Genomic DNA, 24,824 nt, shown 5'->3' with positions numbered 1-24,824 from the left:
GCAAGCCTTTGATTAAATCGCTGTATCCACTGAAACAAATGACAACTACAAAGGCCCTCTCATATAAAGACACAGACAAAAATACTATGCATATAGCCAAAGATAACAATTTATTGTTTTACATCAGTTTCTAACAACCAAGTCAATCTTACAGTACAGTTCACACAGACATGCAACACAAGAGAAAAAGGCAACGATACAAAGAGGCTGCCCATAAGAACCAAAAATCACAACAGTGATAAATGTTAAATCATTTTGTCTCAAATCATCTTTACTGGTAACCTGCAAGAAATTAACATGAGCACACAAACACAATCGCACGTTGACTCAAATGCTGTCACTTGCGCTGCAGCACTTCCACTAGCTTCCTGTTCTCAGTGTGTTTTGTCCTGGTGAGGGGGGTTCTTATATGATTAGCATCTAATCATTTTGGCCAAGATAATAATGTTGTGTAGCATTGTTAGCACCCTGGCACTCTGGACAAACTGCAAAATTCTCACCGTTGTTTAAGTTCAAGCACCAAAACGCACAATTTTTGCCATTCATTAATTTAAAAATAAAAACGTCAGCATAACATCAAATAACACTCATTTAAACACACACACACACACACACATACATATGAAGCCACATGCAGTGGCTTTTTACCCCACCAGTGGGGCACAGCCCACAGTTTGAGAACAACCAAATAATTACCAAAACAAACATATATAACAAAAAGTACAACTGTTCCAAAGGGCAATTTATCTTAACGCTCAGTTTAAGAGACGACCACAGCTTGGTGGTTCAGCTCGTGCTGGCCAGGTCGAAGTTAGTGAAGCAGAAGCTTGTTGCCGCAAAAAAAAAAAAAAAGAGGCGCTGAGTTTCACTTCTTCAGTGTTTTATCTTCTACCTGTCGCCCAAATTCTGTTTCTGTAGACTGAGTGATGTAAAACTGGCCAATAAGTCAGTCACTTCATCCACCTGTAAGAAAACCATAGAACTGTGAAAGAGCTGGTGAGAAAAAAAATTGCAAATCTAAAACACATATTAAAGTTTAGTTGCATTGTCCAACTATTATGTATCCATCTGAATAGGACAATTGAAGACTGAGTGATGAGGTCTCACCTGCTCTTTGGTGCGCGTGTGCTCCAACTGTGTCGAAATGTGCTCCAGCCTCTCTTTAGCTTCACTCTGGCCCATTAAATTCAGGTATTCTCTCAGCATCTGAATAATCTGACAGGCAGATTAAAAAAAAAAAATTCTCCATCAATGGGGGAGAGCGGGACAGTCGGACTGTGTGTTTCCAAATTCAGTTTGCATCTACTATTCTAAGAAAGTAAAGGCTTTTTCTACCTGTGTGACTTCCCCTCTCAGTGTTTCTAAGCTGCGTGAATCTCCCTCCTGCAAAATGTTCAGCTTAGAGCGTGCTAGATGCAGTGGGGTCCTGCCAGCTCGATCAAGGGCATCCACGCGGGCTCCTTAAGAAAAACAATGACAAACAAACCTCTCATTTACCCATTACCTTCAATTGCTTTTAAATTCTAATGAAATTATCATCACATTTCCTCAATTATTAATTCAGATTAAAGATGGCACCTATGAAGAGTGATTGTGTTTCCTGTCCAACATATGAGCTACATGGATGGTTTGATTTTTTTCTAGTGAGGCCCTTCTGGCCAGATGGGAATATGGCACAATTTGGGGAAAAACAACAGACATCCACAGGGCATTTGAGTCAAGAGCCTCATTTGGTGTTGTAGATCAATACCAGAGACTGTATATAAAAGATGGACAAAGTCACTGTGACATCACCAACTGTTTAGCGAAACCCTGTTATTAAAGTTTCTTGCAGTTCTGAAACCAGAAGTGAAGAGTGAGGGCCAGTAGAGCCAAGAAACAAGAATACTGACAGCTGATGGAGGCTCAGTCACATAATAAAGTGAGTGTACTGATCAAGGGAGCTGGGAGTATTATTTCATAGATTTCTATAAAACCAGATGTGTCGCCTCATTGTGGCCATTAAAAAGAGTCAGGTTCTGGACGCTTCCATATTTGCATAGTTTTTCAGATCTGGAAGCTATGTCCATGTTTTACATACTCAGTCCATGCTCAAAACCTGTCTCAAGCTGTCTTTCTTCAGGCTAATATTAGCTTGTGTACTTTATTAATTTATTAGCTAACACCATAAATTAGCCACTGCCAGAGTCAAGTATCATGTCTAATTTACAGCAAGTTGGCTAACTGAAACCCTACTAACACCACATTGTACTGCATGTTGTCTGGTGTATTACCATATTAGGACACTCTGTGGTGAATTATTAGCAGCTGGTAGACAAATCTCTGATCGGCTGATGCATATGCACTGGATTTTAATAATCTCCCAGACTTGAGCGTTACGTTTTTTGGAACAAACTACACTGGTAAAAAACAAATGTCATTGTAACTGGAGTACTCCACCCCCATTTCCACTGTTCCAAGTGCTTACAAAGAAACATGCATCAATTCTTACATGTTTCCTTAGGGCGATACTCCTCCTTATAATATCTAAAGCAATATAGCGCTGGTAATTGTTTCACAAAGATGGAGAATTTAGCCGCTGTACAAAAGTCTTACCTCCTCTTAGCAGTGTGGTGATTACAGGCACATGGTTGGTACAGGCCGCTGTAGGAACATGGGGTGAAAAAGGAGAATTGTGAAAGAAATACATGAGTCGATGCAGAAATATGACTTCAGTTTTAGTTTTGAGTTTTCTGGGTCATGGTCTCTTACCCAGATGGAGGGGGGTATTCCCCAGACTGTCTCGCTGGTTGGGGTCAGCACCGTGGCTCAGCAGCAACTGCACTATAAACATAAAACAGACATTGGGAAAGAACAATGATCAACTGATATTAAATTTAGGTAAAGGTAAGGACATTTATGAGTATCAGTCAGAGTTATATGAAGCACAGTAAACAAAATCTGCCACTGACAGCCAGAAACAAATAATCCTCCAACCTACCGATGCTCTCATTGCCATTGCAGGAAGAGAAATGAAGAGCTGTCCTTCCTTTGTCATCTGCTGCACAGGGGTCTATGTCATCTTGCAGGAGCTTTCGGACTGGGGAAGAAAATATGAATTTCAAAAAAGGAAATAGGAAAACACAACTTGAAGTCATTCCTCCCACAACAGTGCTCGCAAGGTGTTTACTGTATTCATCCATGCTTTTCTTTTGTTTAAGCAAGACCCCATGCAATTCTCTCCTTCTGGGTAAAAATGAAAAGTCACTCACTTACCTCCAACTACTTAAAAATGCAGCAGCTAGGCTTTCTGATGTTTTAGCAAATGTCATCACATCACCTCAATCCTGACCTTTCTCCTTGTAGAGTTTATCTTTAGGCCTGATTTTAACTTCTGGGGTGAATCTTTGTGAAGGTTATGACATAACCTACACTGAAGTGGTCAATGTCGTTGGTGGCATTTGTGCTGGTGCATTATCTGTTAATTACCATGTGGTCATGTCTCAGTGTTTTACTGGCTATTCCAAGAGTAAAAATTACATTTAAAGGCCAAGGCTCACAAAAAGCACATTTTTGTTAGTATTAGTAATTATGTTGACAATTTGTCTTTCATGTCTGTCTATACCGTGTTTTCCATGTAATCTCTAATGTAACCCTGTTCTGTTTTTGGCTCTAATGTCAGGCTTTCTTTTTAAATTTAATATTCTGGCTTTTGCCCGTCTGTCAACCCTGTTTTAATCTGCTACATAAAAAAGATCATTGTTCTTACCTGTGTCAATATCATTGCTGTTTGCTGCTTCCCTCAGTCTTTTGGCAGCTGTTAAAAGAAAACATTCAGTGATAGGGACGTTAGTATTTCTTCCGGATTTCATGGAAAGAAGCAAATTGCACTGCATTAGATGTGAGACCTTATATAGAGGAGCATTTTGTCAATTAACAACACAGGAATAAGAACGTCAGCACTGAGAATTATGTTCTTATTCACTTTGACACATCTTCTCAGCATGCATTACTTACTGACATGCATTTTCACAGAGACCATACCAGCTCTCAGTTTATGTGACATTAGCAGTATGAGTTAGTGCTGGTTAGTTAGTTTCAAAAGAATTTGCAAATTGATGATGATTCATCTCATGACATAACCTATAGCTATAGGTTATAGGTTAAAAGCATAGATATCGGCAACGTAGGTCCTGTATTTACTTGGTATCGGATCGATACCAACACTTGTAGTTTTGCACAGCACTACTTAGTTTGTGTTTGCAGCGACATTTTCAAACACATAACTACAACTCCGCACACACTATTTATTTTACCATACCGTTACTTACCATAAACATCTTTACCAATGGGACCCAGGTTCCGCACGGCTCTGTGGTGCCTCCTGGCCCTGCTCCCCGTTATCTTCCCCAGCTTGCTCGCCACATCACCCGCACCGAACTCTCCTCGCCCCGGCTCCCACAGCAAGTGCAGGTACCTCAGTTCTTTGTCGTCTCTCTGTCCGAGTCGACCCAGCACCACTTTGCCCTCCCCTGTCCCACTCATCCCAAACCCGACAGCACCGTTGCCCATGTCGTCCATCCCGTCCACGTTACCCCGCTGCTGCTGCTGCTCCCTGCCCGCCGCTTCCTCTTCGGGTCCCTGCTCCACCATGTACTCCCCCTCCGAGCTGGACGGGTCGTTATCCGAGGCAGGGATAGCGCTGCACCCGTCCATACTTTATCTTGGCATAGAGAAGCTATTTTTGCGCTGCACTCGTTGCATAAGGTACCTTACAACTCCTGCTGAAGCTAAAGGGAAATAAAGCCGTGAGTAGCATCGGGAGTCCGCTTCGTTTGAAGCATGTTTATCTTGCACCGACGCTTCGGGCCGTTACACATCGCCAGAAAACACAGTTACTCTCCCGGTGGCGTCACTGCATCCTGGAAAAATGTAAAGTGTTTAAACTGCGGACGCCTTTTTCCCTCACACACCAAAATGTCCCCTATTGCACATTTTCCACTTCATCGGATAAAAGCCACGCCCATAGTACAGTCAACAACCTCGAAGTATGAATCACCAATCAGATTAAGAGATGCTCACTCACTTCCGTCCAATGGCACGATCGCAATCGAGCAGCCAATCAAACTGTCCCAGTGCTGGGCCGATGATTGCGCTGGGCATGCGCACTGAGAAATGCGCTAATGTTACATAAAAGCCAATAATTTAAATCAAAAAACAAACAAAAAGAACTCGAGTTTCCTCTTTGATGTTTGTTTAATCATTTACCATAATTTTTATGCATAAATATTTGTGATACCCACCCTCCACCTGTAGAGCTTTACACGATATATTGATCTGCATGATATGAAAATAACACACAACATCCTGTATACAAACACTTGTGAGGAATAATTACTTGGGAGCTTTTATGGGACAGAGTACCTCTCCCTAAAGTGATGAGCAGTGGTTTCCAATCTGCAGGTCTTGACTCTAAGAGGTCTCATGATATATCTAAAGGATCAGCAGTCAGCTTACAGAAGAGGAAATATATCAATCTGATATAATAAAGGATAACTGTAGTTCTTTGTTTTATTTAATACTTTGGATACTAATAAGATAAAGAAGGAAGAATTAGTCTTTGGTTGAAACAATCAAGCAGCAGAACTCTCTAAGAAAAACTGCTTTGTTTCAAGCCGGTAAACAGGTTGGGAAACACAGATCTGTAGGATGGCATTCTGTCCAAAAAAGATTTGGCCTCGTGGAGGTAATGACTGCAGGTGCTGGAGGTAGCAATTCTGAACAATCTTACAGGTGCATGCCGCACGCTTAGGTAAAACAATCATAAGTCAAGTTTCAGTCCTGAAGACATGGATGCTCCAGCTGGTACCAGGTAATTTGGAAATGTTGAGTCAGCATTGGATGTGCCTACATCTTGCTTGGTGTGCGTCAGTCCTGCGTCATGAACGCGCTGTCGCAGCTGGCTGTTGCGGGGGATCCCCTGCTGCTTCAGGTATCCCTGCTGGCAAAACAGCGGTGGCATGCGGTGGGTGAGGGATGAGCGGAAGCAGGATTCTGAAAAACCGGAGGAAAGAAGGGAATGAGTCAATCCGCCACCCGCTAAAAGAAGTCATGTTATTTATCTGATCATTTCTTAATTCCATTTAAATTTACAGCAACAGGGAATACATTTCATTACAGTAGATGTCTTTCTGAAAGTGATTTTTACTATTATTACCTTCACTATTATCTTCTTCAATACCATTGCCAACACAGTGCAGAGCAACTACCTAAACCTAAACTGAAAGCATGCTTCATTCACAGGAATTCTTCTTTTCTTAAACGTGTTTCTCTGGAAAATTTAAAAACTGAAATAGTAGGAACATACCATTCTTTTTTTTTGCCAGATAAGCTGTTAACGTGTGCTTTACCTGCATAGAAGGCCCTGAGGTCAGTCTGGAGGCAGTGCTCCAGGAAGCGTCGCAGTGGCTGGATGTGAGATATTGGAGCATCCCATTCTGTGAGGAAGTCCTCCACTATGTGATGAATGGCTTGGGGGCGCGGTAAAGGCCAGCCGTTGGGACGTAGCTTCATTTCTTCCACTGAGGGAAAAAGAAAGATGACCTTTTATTTTTTCCCTGTCAAGTATACAGCAAATCTTTTTTTCGACGGTGGCACCATTCCTACTCACCAGAAGGTAGTGTTTTATAGTAGTATAAAACAGGGTGAAGAAAGTTGGATTTCCAAGCATTAGTCCACTCTGTTTCTGCCCTGCTGCGCCCCAGATAGTCTATTTTCTTCTTCCCATACTGCATGACTAGAACTATTAGTCCATGCATGGAGACCTCATGGCCAGAAAGAGAGGAGAGCTGAGGCAAGGCCTGGAGTGGAAACTCTTCCAAGTATTCACAGTGAGACCTTAGAGTCAAGTAGAAAGGAGAATAAAATATATAATGAATATTAACAACTGCAGCTTTATTTCTTGTGATGATGTAAGGCGGTGTCATAGTTTGGAGACTTTACTCTTCTGGCAAAGAAGGGCAATAACTGCCTAATATTGAAAGAACTGGACATCAGTTTAGTTTGTTGGAAGATCAGAGTGAAATTTATTTAATTGATTAAACGGGTATTGTTGGCAGATGTTCTGTGTTCTAGTAGCAGCAGCTCCAGCAGTGTAAAACAGACTAACCAGCAGATCAGAATCAAGGATAAAAGCATTTTCTCAACAATACAAGCACATTTCTTTGACAATGCAGCTTAGGCATGTAGACATGATCAATTTGACCTCCCACAATTCAAACTGAGCAACAGAATGTGGGAGAAATGTGATTTAATTGACTTTGAACATCGGATTGTTGCTGTTGTCAGAGTGTTTGAGAATGTATTGATCTAATGCGATTTTCCCCACACTACCATCTCTAGAGTTTAAAGAAAATGTTCAGTGAGCAGCTGTCCTCTGGCTAAAAATGCCTTGTTGATCCCAGAAGTCAGAGGAGAATTAGACTGCTTTGAGCTGATAGGATGGCAACAGTAACTCAAATAACCACTTGTAACAACCAAGATATGAAGATGAGCTTTTCGTAATGCACAGCATGTAAAACCTTGAAGCAAATGGGCTACAGCAGCAGAAGAAAAACGGTACCACTCCTGTGAGCTAAGAACAGGAAACTGAGGAACAGATTACACAAGCTTACCAGAATTTGCCAACAGAAAACTGGAACAGAGCTGCCTGGTGCTGCAATTTTCGAAAGGTAGCATCAGATCATGGATACCCATGTTTTAGACTGGGGACTTATTACTTGTAAAAGTGGCATTTGACTACACGGGAAGCCCCAAAAAGTTAGCCGCTCCCCCCAAAAGTCAGTATGAGTTCTGAGACTGTCAGGACATGTAACCTAATAAAATGAATGAGCAAGAGTGGGAAAAAGGAGAACAGCTGGAACAAGCAAGCATGCAATAAATACTTACCCTCGAAGAAGTATGACATCTCCAAGCATCTCAAACATCTGGTATGGCCCCGAGGCCTCGTCGACCCGCTTCAGAATCCATGACTGCAACTGTGTTGTCAACAGTTGTGTCGATGGCCACGGGTTCCTGTGGTAACGGTGTTCAAGTAAACGATGTACAGCTCGTGCTGTGTTAGACAAAACACATTTTATGTTAAAATCATCCTGATCACAGTTCGAACTGGCACAAAATTCACTTTTCTGTTGTACCAACTACATTTGCAATAGATCATCTGATGCCACGATGCCTTTAACAAACGGTGACGGGAATTTCAAAATGTCACAAAACAACAGCAGTCTGTCACCTGTGTAACGGAATCCATGCACAAAGCCGCCAGCAGATGAGCGATAGTCTCTGGAGTGAGATGCAGTTCCCAGCACGAACAAACCCGGGGTGTTCTTCCCTTCGTACCAGGGCGTCAACGCAGGCAACCTCCCTTTGGCATTTTCACTGTTCGGTGGGCAGGCGGAGCTGAGGACAATTTTTTAATACAATATGAACAAGCTTATCTTACATATTGTGCTGAGATAGCATAAGAAGAGCACATAACATCAGCCTTCACCTGTCAAATATGCTGAAATTGAACCGGAATCCGAGGCATCGGATGACTCGATCGTAGGGTTTTCTCATGGGGAAGTTGTCGATGTGATGCCCCGGCAGTTCTTCCTGTGTTGCATCAAAACTGTTCCTATTGTGCATGTACTTATTTAACATGAGATACAGCTGTTTCCTTTTCTCTTTCTTCTTTCCAGCCAGTCTCCTCTCGCCTTCCTCCTTTTGTTGAGCGATAACGATCTTCTCCAGACGTGCCTCCGCCAGCCCATCAAGGGACTTCAGCTGATATGTGTCTATCAGCTCATTATTCACAGCTCTGGATAAGCAGGGGAGCAGGTTTAAGAAGTAAAATGGGACATAATAAGTAATGATGGTTTTGAAAGCATCCTTTATTTTACCTGAGATCTCCCACATAATGCGTTTGCCACGCAAGGCGAACAGGGCTGGAACTGAGCATGTGCACCCGACTCGCTCTTCCTAAGATGCTCTGGGCTGTTTCAAAAGCAGAGTTTCCCTTTCCCAGAATGAGCACAGCCTGGTCCTTGTAGTCCTGAGGGTTAGTGGAGATGGACTCATAGCCCTCAACTAGGTCTGCACCGACAAAGTCCACCGTGTGAGGAACCCACAGGCCTGTGGCTACCAGGAGGACGCTGACGGCGAGAGGACAAGAGTGCAACACAGCAATCCAAACCAATGCAAATTTCTCCTCCGAGGATCAGCAAGAGACAAAATACCTGCACGTGTAGTCTGACGCATGTTGGTCAGTCAGGATGTAGTGTCTTCCCGTCGCAGACTGCACTGCCCTGATCCTCCCGACATCAACACCATACTGTACCCTCAACCCGAGCTCCCTCACAAACAAGGACAGGTACTGAGGGAAGGCGTCAGCGGGCGGGTAAAACTCATCGCTGACCCTCTTGAAGAGGAGGTCGGGTTTATCGCTCAGCAGCGAGTTCCAGTCGTGGCGCAGGTTGAACTCTCGGTTCCCCCTTCCCGTGTAGATCTTATTGATGCTGATGAGCTTCCTGTGCCTGGGATACCTTGCCATGCACAAAAGAAAGCAGAGAAGACGTTCCTCAGAGTTTATACAGGATAACGTGTGTGTTATGTTGGAAGCTCGCCCAAAGTTCCTTACTTGTTGAAGAAGCTGCCGGGTCCCGAGTTCCTCTCCAAGATGACATAGTTTCTCCTGGCCTTGGAGAGGAAATATCCCATCTGCAGTCCTGCGGGGCCGGCTCCAAGCACGCAGTAGTCGTACCGGCGGGTGACATTGTGGTGGCGGTTATCAAAAGAGCTTAAAACATAGCCAATCAGGATAAAAAGGATGACAGAAGGAAGGCTCGGATCCATAACCTGCTGAATATGAGTCAATGATGGAATTAAAATACATATATATATATATATATATATATATATATATATATATATATATATATATATATATATATATATATATATATATATATATATATATATTAACACGATGAATATATAGGTAATAACAATGAAACATTAGACTTTCATAAACCACTTTGAGATTATTTGCGACATGATGTGTTATCCTGTGTTATCCTGCTGGAAGCAGCCGTCAGAAGATGGGTCATTGACAGCAGCATCACTCAGGTAGGGTGTGACATTTACTTAATGCTCAGCTGGTTCTAAGGGGCCCAAAGACAATATCCATCACACCACAAAACTGTCACCACTAGGCAGGAGGGATCATGTTGTTTATATCCAATTCTTACCCCGCCTGAATGTTGAAGCATAAACTGAGACACATCAGTCCAGGCGACACTTTTCCAATTTTCTTTAGCCAACTTTGGTGTAGCATCAGTTTCGATACAAAGCTATTTACAGGTTCTTGTGCAGTGCAGTCCCACTTGATGTAATCCGTGTGTATGAAGGCACAGCACTACACCCGAACCTAAAAATCGTACCCAATTTTATCCAAACCAGTTTTCTACACTGTATTTTTTATGATGGAATATTTTGATTTATCATCTTCCTCTTGCGTCCTCCATATGTGCCACCTCCCCACACAAAACCAACCTATTTTAATAAATGAACAATTCTCAATAGTACCTGGATTGTTATAAACAGAACAAGTCTGGATTTTAAGATAAACCGTATTTTTCATGTAAAAATATCGAACAAGTTTGGTCAAGTTAACTGTGTCCGAGCCCAGCCTGCGTAGGTATTTGGGAGAACGGGCTCCACAGGAGCTCCACATGAACCCACAGAAACATATTCGGTCCTAAAATAACATGGCATAAAACCTAAAGGGAACCCAAGGCGATAATTAGTCGGGCTGAAGCGGGTAAAACCGTGCTAATGCGCTAAGAGACACAGCTGTAGGGTCCGCAGGGGATCCCGGGCTCTCCGTGAACTCTCCAGCCGATGTTATATCACTCCGTCGAGGATGCAGCCACTGCCTTCGCCCGCTCAACCAGATGTGAGAACAGCTAACGTCGTCAAACACGGAGACCTCACACCTCACCTTTCAAACGGCTCGATCCCTCACGCGCAGCATCTGGAGTTCACCGCGTGTCGATCCCGTCACGGCTGCCACACGTTTACTGTCCTGCATCTTACACAGATCTCTCTGTGCGAGAGAGCGCAGCAATCCTCCACAAATCCACTGGCACAGCCCAGCTCGCCCCCGGATGACAAACACCAATGGAGGGGAGCGTGCATCAGGGGGCGTGTTTACGACCGGAGCAGGCGAGAAAGGAAGGAAAGACGCGCTCTTATAATGGGGAATTACTCAGCAGTTACACAAATACAGTTCGGATAACAAAATGTGTCTGATAGAATTTTATCTAAAAAAATAAAAATAAATAAAAAGTACCTGACTTATAGGTAATTAAAGAACAATTACCTATAAATCATAATCTGGAGTAAGTAAAAGTACAAACATTTTAGCATCATAATACACTTCCATACAGTAAAAGTACTCAAGATGCAGTGTGCCCCCTATTTGGAATAATATACGCTATATTATTGCATCATTATTATTCTTTAATGAATAAAGCACTTTAATTACGCAGCTACACACTGCTGGGTAGCTTTATCTGTAACTGCTTTTCCAGCAGTGTGGGCCAGGGCCCCCTGGTGGGCAGCGAACGTACTGCAGGCTTAAGTGATAACAAATTCCGTTTGAAAACACTAACAAGTAAGTACAGTTACATTTTTATATACATGTATTTATTTATATTGTATATGTAATTATAATTGTATTAAAACCGGTAGCAGGAGGACGTTAGTTTGTGATATTACTCATTACTCTGACCTAAATTTACTGCTCTGGGGTTGAAGTTGTGTCCCAGTGGCAGGTGGGTCACTCAATCACGTAACAATGTTCACGTGACTGAGCAGCACTAGCATTTTATAGCCAACCAACATGTATTGTTCATGTGTTTTGAATTATTTAAAAAAATGTCAGATGGTTCAATAAACACTCCATTTTCAAAATCTTGGAATTTTCTGGCAATAATTTCATGGTTCTGGCTTTAAAGGGTCAACACATTTATTAGACCACCTGTGGTAAAAACAAGAAAACACAAATGTTTCAGGAATCGGTTCAAAAACTGTTAATTTCGGGCAGCTGTGGCATAAGCCTTACATTGGGTGGTCTTATAAATTTAAGCACTGCTTATCTGTTGATTTATATATTTTAAATTTTCAAAATAATATATAAGTTTTTAGATAATTGATATGATTGTATATTTATATCCAAGTTAATATAGAAATACCTAAAAGTGTAACTGACTGCTTTTTATGCCTTCAGCTTGCAATTTGAGCTATGTGTAATCAATATTACCTCTGTGGCTGGGTTAATCAATATTACTGTATATAAACATTTTGGGAAACAGACTACGTGTGCTGCCGTGCATAAAGACCAAGAAACAAGCATGTACTGAAAGTGAGAAAACTTTATTTCAGAACACAAAATTAAAGAACGTGAGTTGTTTTTTAAGGGTAAAAAAGCAATCCAAGAAACAGAGAAATAACTTTTACACTGATTTCACATAAGTCCTTCCTTCCTGCTTTTTTTTTTTTATCTCGACATTAATCGTGCCACGCCTCAAAGCAGTTCCTGTCTGCAATAAGACACAGGGCCACATCGCACTCCCTACACTTCCAGGGGGTAGACTGATATTCCTTCTTTATCAGCCTGCACTGCACGCAGGTCCTTCGTCCATACGAGGCCCTCTTGCTTGCATCGGGTTGGTTGGAGATCGGCACAGGGAGGTGGCCACTCGGGCCCTTGGTAGGGGGGACGGCGACTGTTACGCCACACAGCTGGGCAGTCAGCTCCTCCAGGAAGGCCCTGTGAGTCATGGGTTCCTCGTGTTTCTCTCTGCAGAGCTCCTTGTGAAGCAGGAAGCTGTTGGTGGCTGCAATCTCCAGGAAGTGTAAGAACAGTACACGGTACCAGCGTGATGTTTTGTGGTGTACAGAGTAGGATTGTGTCAACTGTTCTAACATATCAGCACCTCCCATGTACTTGTTATATTCCATGACAGGTGTTGGGCACGGAATGGATCTGACGGTTGACTTGCCATCCTCACTTTTCACTCTCCTCTCCACGGTGTGTCCAGAGAACGCCTGGTGGACTGTAGAGCAGATGCTGACCTCACAGAAGTCCTTCCACTTCACATAAACTACAGGGGGTTCACGGATCCACCTCAGGGTGCCTTTGGGATCCTTTTTCCTCAGAGCATTTGAATGTGTTGTTAGGCAGCCTCTCCTGTTGTCTCTGTATGTTCCACACGCTCCAACATTGAGGCTCAGCAGGTCTTTAAAGAGTTTTGGACTGGTGTAGAAACTGTCCAGAAACAGGTTATAACCACTGCCCAGGTGTGCAGACTTTATCAGGGTCATAACAGAGTCGTATGCAAGCCCAGTGCCTGACTCAAACCGTGACTTTCCAGTGTACACAGCAAAGTCCAAGATGTAACCGTTGCTGCTGTCAGACAGAACAAAGAGTTTGAAACCCAACTTGTTTGGTTTTGCTGCCCCTTTCTGAATCATTCCAGCGTGGTTCTTCCTCACTATTGTCCTCTCATCAATCAGAAGGTTCTGCCTGGGGTGGTAAAACGTATTGCAGGCGTGTTTGATGGTGTCCATTAGGGGGTTCAATCGAAAGAGATGGTCGTATTGCGGCGTTCCCTTCTGCCTGTCATTCTCAACATCTTTCTCTGGATCACTCATGTGGATGTTCCAAGATATCGCCCGATACCTGTCCTGTGACATGACGTCAGCCGGAAACGGCACACTGAATATCGTGTTCTTTTTCCAGTAGTCACGGATGTTATCCAGTTTCACCAGTGAAAAGAAGAAAGTGAGTCCGACATAATTTAGGAACTCTGGGACGTCGAGGTCAGTCCATGAATACTTTTTGCCTTTTCCAATGTTTTTGGCTGCTTGTTTGTTTGTGTTCTCACAAAGAGTTGAAATGGCTTCATTGCTGAGAAACAGCTTGAAGAGGTCCAGCGGCATGTGTTTGTTGTTTGAATTCAATTGATGTCCGGGTGGTCGGGCTGGGATGAACCTGTTAGGCGGTGGACAAATGTCTGGATCGTTCTCTGTTTTCCAGGATTTGGCTGTCAGATGTGGAGATTTTTTTCTCTTCTGGCCTCTAAGTGAAGAACCGTCTTCTTCACAATAAGCAGAGTGGTTGGCATCTTCTTCACCAGAGGTGCAAGGCTCTGTGTGCTCATCCTGTTGTTCATCAAAACTGAAAGAAGCAGAATAAGTATTATGATCATTTATCTCAGGCCAGTGTTTTTGTGGTTTACATCTTACGCAGTATGAACTGTAAAGAATGGTTGAAATTGCCTGATGCTGTTCCCCCCAACCCACCCAGACTGAAACCTGTAGTGTAGGTTTAGCTTATATCCTGTGCCTGGAAGGCCCCATCCCCCACAAGAATGAAAACTATGGCTAAAACCCTAACCCCCACTGTCCCACCCACCCACAGACACACACACACACAATGTGACTAATAGCCACCAGATAAAGTCCAAAGGTGCAAGTAAAGAAAATAGCACACACGTTCATTTCACTCACCCAAAACCCCTAAAATACACCTACACAATTAAACACATGTTGATCTACTGCCATCAACTGTGTTATAACCACTCAAAAGCTTCACTTTTTATTATTTATTCCTGCCACACGTCACGTGTCACACCACACTTATATATTATGCCATTTCTACCCCTCATTTATGTATTCATGAGTCTTCTCCAAGTGCAAAAATCTGTCCTGTGCATTATCATGCAATCACAGCTCTCTCTGAATACATTAACGTACTTTTTAAAAAATATATTTTTAAATATTTTACATGGCTGGCTTACGGTCTGCAGGTTTTTATACCTGACTACTATGCCACATGCAGGTTTGCTCTAAACACCATCAAACTCTGCCCGTACTAAAGCTGCATTAGCTTGTAAATACAGTATACTTACTCTTCCGCTGGATCGAGCCCCTCATCGTAAGCTAGCTCGTCCTCCGTGAGGAAACTTTCTGCGCCAGACTCTCCTTCATCCTCGCTTTCAAGCAGCTCAGGAGCAGCTTCGTCGTCGGAAGCCATCGTAGCCATCCACGATTTTTGAAAAAAGACACAACTCTTCACGTGAAGAGAGTCGTTTGCGTCTCGAAAGTGAAGTAGTTATTGTTTCCTCTTCGTTTTTTTCTCTTTTTTTCTTCTGCGCAGTTATTGGCGGTAAATTTTCAATTGGCAGGGACTGCTTCGTTCTGACATCACTTCCGGTATAGTTCCCTAAAACAATGGTACAGCTGTTTTGTTGTCGTCTACAACTGTGTTAGTATAACAGCTCTTAGTCAGCAGTTCACTAGTTTATATGTCTGTTTGTAATAACCTCCAGACGGAAAGTTCTCTTCTTAAATTATTAAAACTAATTTATCTTACTGAAATAACTTAATTTACATGAAAATGTATTTTTAATTATTTCTAGGCAACGTTTTGCCAAATTTTGTTCATTATCATTGAGTGGTCATATAGAGCTCTGCAGTACTGCTAGCGTTTGAGTGGGTAGAGGACGTCACGGATAAGAAGATACTCATATGTGCCAAAGTTTGCTTGTTGTGGCCGTTGTCTTTGCTTTCAGCCTTGAATTTTGATATTTTAGAGCTACCAAAAATCTACAGAGCTCAGTTTCCTGTTTAAATACAACCTCATCTGTATATACTGATGAAAAATTTTTTATTTCTCACGTCATAAGATCTATTGCCACTGATGTTTTTTGCTTGTAACAAAGTGTCAGAAGATTTAATTTAAAAGTTGTCTGTTTTGTGTATATGCAAAAATGGTTCACATTTTGAGCTAGATGCTTGAATCTTTAAGGTATCAGTGCTAAGTTGCTTAATTTTAAAAAAGAAAATCCTCTGAATATAGTCCGCTAAAAAGACTGGACTGAAAATAAGTGAAAAGCAGACATTGTCCAAAGAAGAACAACTTTTTAAGACCTGCAGAAAGCCTGGAGAACTACTGAAAGAATACTAAGAAAGTCTGTCTCCTTGGAAGTAAAGTGGTTTTGCACAGTAGTGTATAAAGCTTGATTGTGCTTTTCAGTGTTGTAGCTATACAAGAGTTATTACACACTGATATGTAGCAATATGTATTTTTTTACATGAACAAATTACAAAAATGTACTTCTAAACTATTAGAAGTTATACAGTCAGCAGATTTTTGGGGGGCCCTTATATTGCGAGGCAAACCTGGAGCAAATAAGCTCCTCGTCTTGTTGGGGCGTCTTGGTGTAGCCCAGCTTCTTGTGACATTGAGTTCAAGACTTCTTGTTCTGTCCCCTGGTCACTGTTAATGGATGTGTGTTTTTTTTTAAATGGAAACAAACAAACAAACAAAACAACAACAACAACAACAAAAAAAGCTAACAATTGACAGATAATAGCTACAGGTTCTGAGAATACATTACATCCTACTTTGTTTCTCCTCTGTAGCCACATGTAGCCAAAGTCAGCTCAAACATGATTCAAGAAAATAAGCTTTAATGCCTCGTCATGTTTTCTGATATTGCTGCTGCGTCCACATCTCCCCTGTCATGTGAAGCATGACTCAGCAATCACACTTCCCATTTGACTCAGCAGCTGGAGCTTCACAGCTGTATAAAAGAGGAGGGAGGGAGCTGAGAGGCCATGCACTGAGGAGCAACCGTTCAGAGGAACTGACCGGACACACTGACAGCCGCCAGCTCTAAGGATCGAAGACTCAACTCCACTTTACTGAATGTGAGTGAAATGCATTATATATGTATAATCCTACATTTTATGTACCTATACTAAACCAATGAAACCATTTGAACAGATGGACACGATGAAGAGTGCGAGGAAAAATGAGACAGGAGAAGTCGGCAGGTATGGGAGTTCACTTTACTGGTTGTTCTCAGAACAAAATCACTGGAAATTTGCAGCTTTTGCACTTAAAGACATTTTAGGACATGTTGAATGATTGTTCCCTTTCTGTGTTTCCCTTCTGCCCTCAGCGATTTATCAGAGCAGATTAAAGCAGCCACTAAGGACAACCACGTGAGGGCTGAAAACACACAGCTGATGCTGAGTTACCAGAATGGAGAGATCACTCTGGTTCAGTATAAGGTGAAGTGTGCACAGTGGCTGGATACACAAACCACTTTTTGTTCCTTTTCTTTACAATGGTCTTATAAGTGAATTTCTATCTTTATGCATCTTTTAGGTCCTGCTGTGCTCCCTCTACGAGATCTACAGGGCTCTGGAAGATGAGCTGGACAGAAATGCTTCCCATCCAGCCGTCGCACCAATTTACTTCCCTCAGGAGCTTGCCCGTGTGGAATCACTGGAAAGAGATCTGGAGCATTTTTTTGGCTCAGAGTGGAGGAAGAGAGTGATCGTCCCTGCAGCCACACTCAGATATGGCCAGAGACTGCGACAGGTGAGCACAGCGTTTTGACATGATTTATGATTTATAACTCAGAGCACACAAGAACCAGGGCAACACTTCCCCCTTCTTACATTCTCAGATCGGCAGAGAGAACCCAGAGCTTCTGGTGGCCCACGCCTACACTCGCTACCTCGGTGATCTCTCAGGGGGACAAGTGCTGGGAAAAATTACCCAGAAATCTCTCGGTCTGAGCAGCAAAGAGGGGCTTTCCTTCTTCCACTTCCCTGGCGTGAGCAGCCCCAACCGTTTCAAGCAGCTGTACAGGAGTCGGATGAACAGCATCGAGCTGACGGAGAAGGAGAAGGCCGCAGTGCTGGAGGAGGCCGTGCAGGCCTTTGAGCTGAACATACAGGTGAGAGACCTCAGGACGAGTTTTTCTGTGCAAGCGCTGAGCAAAATGACACCAAGAATTGCTCCACAGTTCTCAGTGAACTCAGCTGAAAGAGGAACTGAAGCTTGTGCATGTAGAGCCAAAATGCTGCCAACACACTAATCTTTTTTTTTTTTACCCCTTGTTTCCCCGTAGGTTTTTGATGACTTGCAGAAAATGCTGAGTGTTGCAACAGAAACTGCGGACCAGCACAAAGACAGATCCCCAGCGGCCGCCCTCCCGTCGTCACCCATCGTACAGTTCACCGTGGGACTGTGCGTTGCGCTGGCCACTATTGGAGTGGGAATGTATGCTTTGTAGGCTCTACCTGCACTTATACTGGTTGTGAACCATAGCTTGTATATAAGACATGGGTTTAGCTTCTGGGTTTGAAAAATGAAGGCAAAGTTCCTTAAACCAGCATTCTTTTTAATGGTCAGCAGGGGAGGACATATGAATGATTTTAAAAGGAAGTCCTGATTGAGTTCAGGTCTCAATCACCAGTTTAAGACATACAGATGAACAGAGCTATCGTTACATCACCTATTTGTTCCTCTAAGAATTTTCTTAATTTACAAAAATGACTCAATTTTCTACCGAACATGACCTCAAACCAGTGATCAGGGCCACAGAAAAGTCAGGATAGTGTTTAGCGAACGCATGAAAGGTTGTGCAACCCAAGGTTGCCCCCTGGTGGCCACTGAAGAGAATGCAGATTTAAAAGGTGCTTCCATCTTGAAACCCAGAAGCTACATCCGTACTTTACACCATCTAAAGTTTCAATTCTTGCTATAATATAAATTACATTTTGTGATGTTGCAAGGCTTGAGGCTTCACTAACCAGTGAGCGGGATTACAAAGGCTCCATCCATCTTTTATATACAGTGTGTGACATGCACATTTTGCACTTTACTCAGTTTGGCTCTGAAAGAGAAATCATGACTGAAATTTGGACAATCTGTCAACTCCAAACCAAAGCAGTGATTTTACTTGTCATTTGTGTATATTCATCAAATTGTGTCTCTGTTTATGATCCGTTTAATAAAAGACAAACACAAAAAAAAGAAATACTCTCAAATTTTAATGTGAATTTCAATACTTTATTTTTTTTTTAAACACGGTATGCAGACATTAAGTAACATCTTTAGCTTGATACAAAGCACTAGGACCATCTTAGCAGTGACTCTTCATCCACCCTGTTGGCATGCATCCTGCTGTACAGAGCTACAGCAGAGACGAGTCACTATTCTGACATTTATTCTGGCAAACATAACACCACAAAAGAATCAAAACTATTTACATCAACAACAATATGGCTATCTCACAGAGCACTTTTCTCTACTTGACTCTGTAGAGCACTTTTCTCTGCATGCGGTGCTGAAGCTCCCCCCTCCTTAACATCAGGTGGAGGACTTTGTAGATGGCGTGCTCCGGATATTTCTGCAGGAAGGACAGAAAGAGGTCACTCACAGGACCCAGACCAAAACGGATTCTTTTATCAGGCATGTAAAAATGTTTCTCAGGCCTGTTTTTACATGACTGACAAAAGACAACTGAACACTGTATTCCTGTAATCATCCCAATGGAACATAAAACACAAGCTGGGCACAGAGTCAAATCGCTGTTCAAATGTTTTATCCCCAGGTTGATATTCTCACCTGTTTGGTGAAGTCCTGAATGATGCTGTGCTCTGACACTTGCGAGCCGATGGCGAAGCGTCTCTTCAGCTGCTTCTCGATGCGAGAGATCATTTCCTGGTCCTCCTGAGAAGTGAAGCCTTCCGCTCCTGGACACAAAATGTGGTTGGCATGCTTAGCTGAGGCTTAACACTTGGCTTCCAGCAAATTTAAAACAAAAACAAAACATTGCTTAATGGAACAGCTAATATGGTTCAGTTTAATGAGGCAGATTTATCCGCTAGACTCAAAAACATAACCAACGCCCACCTGAAAGGCTGCCAGACAGTGCAGCGTCCAGCGTGGAAACCTGGAAGAGCCTCAGGGCCTCATCCACCTCCTCTTCTCCAGCCACTGCCTGCAGCTTCATCTTAGCCAGCGACTCTGCGATGCGCACGACGGCCTCCAGCTGCCTGAAACCCCCAAACATCAGACAGACGATGACGCGAGAAGATACAAGTACTAAAGCTGGCGTAAAAAGACACATTTACACGAATATTTATTAAAATAAATAAAAATCTACCTGACTGTGATGGGGATGGAGGCTCTTTTGTCGCTCTCCCTCTCATGCTCTCGTGCTCCGCTCCTCATCACCACGTATCTGTTTTTTAGCTTCTCAGCAGCTGCAGCAGACAGCCGAGGACCACACTTACTGTAAAAGGGCAAATGAGCATTATTATTTATTTTCTAAACTAAGTAGATGACTGTGTGCTTGATCAAACTAATATATGAACTCCAGGACACTTACGTTCTGGCATAAGCGATGTATTTCTTAAATGTGGTCAGCGGGATCTCGCCCTCGACACCCTCGGTCTGCGTCTGTGCGCTGAGGTGGACGTTCATCACGTGGCGAGCCAGCGTCTGTAAACACACGCGTTCAAATAGTTACACTCCGTAAAAACTCCAACCACACGTGGGTTTAACGCCGCAGGCCTTCCTTACCATGTCTCTCTGCTGGTCGTGCTGGTCCTTGATGATGAAGATCATATCGAAACGGGACAGGATGGTGGGCATGAAGTCAATGTTGTCTTCGCCCTTTGTGTCGTCCCAGCGGCCGTACACGGAGTTGGCCGCCGCCAGCACCGAGCAGCGAGAGTTCAGGGTGGTGGTGATGCCAGCCTGGGAGGAGAGCCCACGTGTTAGCTTGCCTTCAACACAGCGAGCACATTTTGCTTTCTTTAAATGCACAAAGAGGGGATACCTTAGCGATGGAGATGGTCTGCTGCTCCATGGCCTCGTGGATCGCCACTCTGTCATCCTCTCTCATCTGGACAACAAACAGTGTTATCTTTAATAATGAGGCCGGAGATCAACTGATGGTTTATTTTGTGCCAAGTTTGAATTCTTGTTTGCAACTGGAGCAACTTGTGCTGCTTCGTTTTTACCTTGTCAAACTCGTCGATGCACACGACCCCGCCGTCGGCCAGCACCATGGCTCCCCCCTCCATGATGAATCCTCGGGTGCTGGGGTCCCTGAGCACGGAGGCAGTCAGACCGGCTGCGCTGCTGCCTTTACCAGAGGTGTAGACCTGCAGGGGACAGAGTCGAGGTTCAGGATCAGTGTGAGGGGTTTACACCGGATGTGCCGTAGTGACGACAATCCACTCAGGATTACTTACCCCGATGGGCGAGCATCTCTCAACAAACTTCAGCAGCTGAGACTTGGCTGTGCCGGGATCACCCAGCATCAGCAGGTTGATGTCACCTCTACGGGTGAGACCATCAGGCAGCCTGCAGAGGACAGGAAACGAAAGCACTGCTGGGTAAGTCAGGGACTTTTACAATAAAGGTGGCGGTCTATGTATTGCGCTTCAAGCTCACCTCTTTCTTGAACCTCCAAACAGCAGACAGGTAATGGCCTTTTTCACATCGTCGCTGCCATAGATGGATGGCGCTATGGACTGTGACAGAGAGTTGTAGATGTTAGGAGAAGCAGCCAGTGCTCTCAGTTCCTCCTCTTCCTGTGGGGAGACTGATCCAGTGGCACCACGGCCTAAAAGAGGAAAACATATCCACACTTAAAGCCAGCTCTGCGTGCCTGAAGCGCATCACACCCGCATCTTAATGCAAACCCTCTTCACCTGCGCCTTCTGTGTCCACCTGGATGCCGACCACTCGCAGATAGGACGCACGAATACCCACGCCAACCCCTCTCTCTTTGCCTTTGGCTTTTGGTGCAGCCATCTTTTTGATGGAGTAAATACCCATGATGGTCACCCTGTTTCCTGGGACCACGCGGTCACACAGATACCTGAGAGAGAGGTGGGGAAAAGCATGAGTGTAAAAGCAGCAGAGCAGCAGAAAAAGCTGAGTGCTGGTCACACATGTGCTTACCTGTCGCAGTAGAGCTGCAGGTGACGGGGCATCTCTCCGTGCGGTACAGCATCCGGGGACTCCTGCAGGCGAAGTGTCTGGAAGTCGACGCAAACGCAGCGGTCTGGGATGATGAAGAAAGGGTCCACGGGGCACTTTACCCTGCCAGCACTCTCACTGAGAAAAGAGGGAGCCTTGTTAAAGCTGATTCTGGATGAGGAACTTGAGAGGAGGGACGTTACACCATCATCATACTCACGAGTTGCACTTGCGCGGCAGGGCGTAACCCTGCAGGCCCGGAGGCAGGGGGATGTTGGGGATGACGGCGCGGCAGCCGCGACACTGCAGGAACACCTTGGTGGCCTTGGCTTTGACTGCCGTTGCAGAGATGATGATGCCGTGCACCTTCACCAGACGAGACACCTGCTCAGACTGCAGGGGACAGAAAAAACAAGAAAAAGTGTGATCAACCTGTCAGTAACTCCTACAGTATGACACATGAAGAGGTATGAGAGTACCTTGAGGCTGCGGATGGAGGCGTGATGAGCGTCGCTCTTCAACGTGACCTGGATGTCCTGCACAGCCTCTTCCCCGACAGGCCGGGGACGGGTCACCTCATCGGCCACCTCCTTCGCGGCTTCCTCCAGCTGTAAATTAAAAGCAGACCTTCAGATGAAGGCGTCGGACGGACAGATTCCGCGCCGCGACGGAGTTTGTGTGGTGTGACATTCTCACCAGAGGCAGGTTCTCAGTCGGCAGCTTGTAAAGACAGTCTGACAGATCCTCATCGAAGCTGGCGAGGTCCTCCATCTCCACCTCCAGCCAGTACTCCCCCAAGGTGTAGTGTCGCTTCAGCTCATCTCTAGTTGAATTTTTAAGCAAAGGATTTAGGTACAAGTGAAAATACTGCAAATTCATAGGCTGGATGAGCCTGAAAATGACACCTTTAGAGCCCTTTAATGGCAAATTATTCAGATGCTTCACAAAAGGGATCACAGTAGACCCAAATATAACTACTGTTGGTCTCTACAGGTTATCAAGTTCAAGACGAGCTAGAGCAGGGATGTCAAACTCATCAGCCACATACAGCCTAATTTAATCTTAAGTGGGCCAGAGCAGTTTTCTTTTTCCCCTTTTTTTATCATTGATCCACTGTAAAACAAAACCAGATAGTAGACAGAAAAGTTCCATTTACTCATTTAACTGTTTAGCTATTACTTTACTTTGGTATAGAAGGAATGGTGATGGGGGAGAAAAGCTTAAAACTGATAAAAATATAGTTAAAAGTCCAGCATTTACACACTCCTTCACATTTTCCAAAGCCTTTCAGTGGGCTACACTGGAGTCTTCGTCTGGCCGATTTTGGCCCTCGGGCCTTATGTTTGACACCTCTGTGCTAGAGTCTACATTTTCCCCAAATTCAGCAGCCCCTTTCTTTAGGCCTCCTGCCAGACTAATGAGCAAAAATCTCAACACTCACTTTGTAACAAAGCCTTTCAGTTAAGAAACAAGGCGATCCTCACAGACTCACGAGTCTTATTAGCTATTGAGATCAGATCCTGAACACTCAGTGTGCGGCTGTATAACAAACAACAGCACGGTGCGATCGCTGTTACCGTACCTGTATTTATAGGTGAAGCCGGTGCGGTCGGTCCCCACTCTGAATTGTCGCAGGAACTCACGGAATCGCTTCTTGATCTGGATCCGCTTCTGTCCACCTTCGTCCCCGCCGGGGCCCTCTCCACCTCCGAAGCTGTCACTGTAGTACACTCCTGGGTCGTCAAAGCCAGACATGCTGAATGAACCAGGTCGCAAAAGACACGAAGAGAAGCTGAGTGTAAAGAAGCAAACCCAGACAAAAACGACTTTTTCTTCTTAGTAAGAACTTAGCAGGATGTAAAGTGCCGCACACAAAGCCTCCTCACGGCGTCTCTTTCGCGGGAAAAACTGAACTCCTTCCCTTCACTTTCCCGCGAGCCGCCTCTGCGTGGCGTCATCTCCGGGCCTCTGATTGGCTGATAGGAAAGGCCTTGCATTGCTATTGGTCGGCGTGGCTACTCGGAGGTGGGTCGTCAGAGTAAAGGTGGAGCTTGTGAGCACTGATGGCGCGAAAAAGGCAGCAGGAGGAGGGTAGAGGGAAGCGTGGGGAGAGAGAGACACAAAGAAGGAAACAGACGATCTGCACAGTCAGATTTAAAAGTGTTTATGCTGAGTGAATAGTAACACCTCTGAATACTTTGTCATTCTTTGCGAAATCCACTTTTAAATATTTAACTCTTTGTCATTTCAAATTTACACTATATGTCTTTTATCTAATTGAAAGGAAGAGTATTGATCGGCTTGATTGGTATGTACGTGAAGCTTAAACACACAGATAAAAAAGGAAAAACTAAAACAAAGCCTCTTACGGGGTTGATCCACCACATTCTTTGTAAAGCACCTTGAATAGACTTGAGTCTAGATTCAAGGGTCTGTGGATGCCTACTGGAGCGATGAACCCTGTTCCTCCAAAACAGATTCGGTTATTTGGTGTTTTGGTGCTAGGGAGTGGGGAATGCAGTAACATTCAAACCATTCGGCAAACTACAAATTGGTGCAGGGACCTCTCCTATCAGGAATGTTTCATCCTAGGATAAAGACACCAACTCAGTACAACTTAAAGGAGGACTGAAACCATGGGAGAGGGGAAAAATGCATAGCCGGACCACTCATCCTCTCAATCTACAGTCTTTTACTATGTTTGTGAATGTTTCCATCACTCTGCGCAGTGCTGCTTCGAATCCAAGCAAAATTATATAAAGGAAAGCATTTTATAGCAAAATGGTTTTCATTTAGTAGTGGTGTGCAACACTGTAAATTCTGATATTGATTCAAACTAAGTGCAGGACCAGTATTGCTGATACCAATACTGATACTTTGAACCTATAAAGGCAGCTCATGTAGAAGAGAGCATGTTTGAGGTATATTTTTTTCATTTTTA

At 43.9% G+C, this 24,824-nt stretch overlaps 5 protein-coding genes across 6 annotated transcripts; 1 reads left to right on the top strand and 4 right to left on the bottom strand.

Moving 5' to 3' along the window:
* Positions 1 to 84: 84 nt before the first annotated feature.
* ankrd54 (ankyrin repeat domain 54) lies at positions 85 to 5,010 on the bottom strand. Its single transcript, XM_031748360.2, has 8 exons — positions 4,311 to 5,010; positions 3,749 to 3,796; positions 2,981 to 3,079; positions 2,752 to 2,823; positions 2,596 to 2,643; positions 1,336 to 1,460; positions 1,108 to 1,215; positions 85 to 963 (listed from the first exon to the last, which is right to left on the bottom strand). Exons 1-8 carry the CDS (start codon positions 4,693 to 4,695, stop codon positions 889 to 891), a joined length of 960 nt encoding a protein of 319 aa, XP_031604220.2. The 5' UTR covers positions 4,696 to 5,010; the 3' UTR covers positions 85 to 888.
* A 206-nt stretch (positions 5,011 to 5,216) lies between these two features.
* foxred2 (FAD-dependent oxidoreductase domain containing 2) lies at positions 5,217 to 11,196 on the bottom strand. 2 transcript variants are annotated; one of them, XM_031748344.2, is made up of 10 exons: positions 11,018 to 11,196; positions 9,656 to 9,876; positions 9,255 to 9,560; positions 8,919 to 9,170; positions 8,528 to 8,836; positions 8,270 to 8,436; positions 7,927 to 8,092; positions 6,650 to 6,876; positions 6,390 to 6,560; positions 5,217 to 6,033 (listed from the first exon to the last, which is right to left on the bottom strand). In XM_031748344.2, the coding sequence occupies exons 2-10, from the start codon at positions 9,868 to 9,870 to the stop codon at positions 5,801 to 5,803; spliced, it is 2,046 nt and encodes a 681-aa protein (XP_031604204.2). In that variant the 5' UTR covers positions 9,871 to 9,876; positions 11,018 to 11,196; the 3' UTR covers positions 5,217 to 5,800. The 2 variants fall into 2 exon arrangements, with proteins under 2 accessions (XP_031604204.2, XP_031604203.2); XM_031748343.2 differs by having other exon boundaries at positions 9,656 to 9,873.
* A 1,238-nt stretch (positions 11,197 to 12,434) lies between these two features.
* Positions 12,435 to 15,291, bottom strand: LOC116326892 (piggyBac transposable element-derived protein 4-like). The gene is made up of 2 exons (XM_031748330.2): positions 14,994 to 15,291; positions 12,435 to 14,260 (listed from the first exon to the last, which is right to left on the bottom strand). Exons 1-2 carry the CDS (start codon positions 15,125 to 15,127, stop codon positions 12,589 to 12,591), a joined length of 1,806 nt encoding a protein of 601 aa, XP_031604190.2. The 5' UTR covers positions 15,128 to 15,291; the 3' UTR covers positions 12,435 to 12,588.
* Positions 15,292 to 16,654: 1,363 nt separating this feature from the next.
* hmox1a (heme oxygenase 1a) lies at positions 16,655 to 18,913 on the top strand. Its single transcript, XM_031748375.2, has 6 exons — positions 16,655 to 16,797; positions 16,874 to 16,923; positions 17,052 to 17,163; positions 17,261 to 17,476; positions 17,565 to 17,837; positions 18,012 to 18,913. Exons 2-6 carry the CDS (start codon positions 16,874 to 16,876, stop codon positions 18,174 to 18,176), a joined length of 816 nt encoding a protein of 271 aa, XP_031604235.2. The 5' UTR covers positions 16,655 to 16,797; the 3' UTR covers positions 18,177 to 18,913.
* A 20-nt stretch (positions 18,914 to 18,933) lies between these two features.
* Positions 18,934 to 23,806, bottom strand: mcm5 (minichromosome maintenance complex component 5). Its single transcript, XM_039611230.1, has 16 exons — positions 23,466 to 23,806; positions 22,580 to 22,706; positions 22,363 to 22,491; positions 22,104 to 22,276; positions 21,866 to 22,021; positions 21,613 to 21,782; positions 21,353 to 21,524; positions 21,151 to 21,262; positions 20,917 to 21,060; positions 20,733 to 20,798; positions 20,474 to 20,650; positions 20,280 to 20,392; positions 20,055 to 20,183; positions 19,802 to 19,944; positions 19,514 to 19,641; positions 18,934 to 19,295 (listed from the first exon to the last, which is right to left on the bottom strand). The coding sequence occupies exons 1-16, from the start codon at positions 23,636 to 23,638 to the stop codon at positions 19,194 to 19,196; spliced, it is 2,214 nt and encodes a 737-aa protein (XP_039467164.1). The 5' UTR covers positions 23,639 to 23,806; the 3' UTR covers positions 18,934 to 19,193.
* Between the last annotated feature and the right edge of the window lie 1,018 nt (positions 23,807 to 24,824).

This window comes from Oreochromis aureus, linkage group 4 (genome assembly GCF_013358895.1).
Source record: "Oreochromis aureus strain Israel breed Guangdong linkage group 4, ZZ_aureus, whole genome shotgun sequence".
In the NCBI taxonomy this organism is placed as follows: domain Eukaryota; kingdom Metazoa; phylum Chordata; class Actinopteri; order Cichliformes; family Cichlidae; genus Oreochromis; species Oreochromis aureus.
Note: the sequence above shows the minus strand (reverse complement) of the source record. Positions and strands in the feature narration are given on the sequence as shown.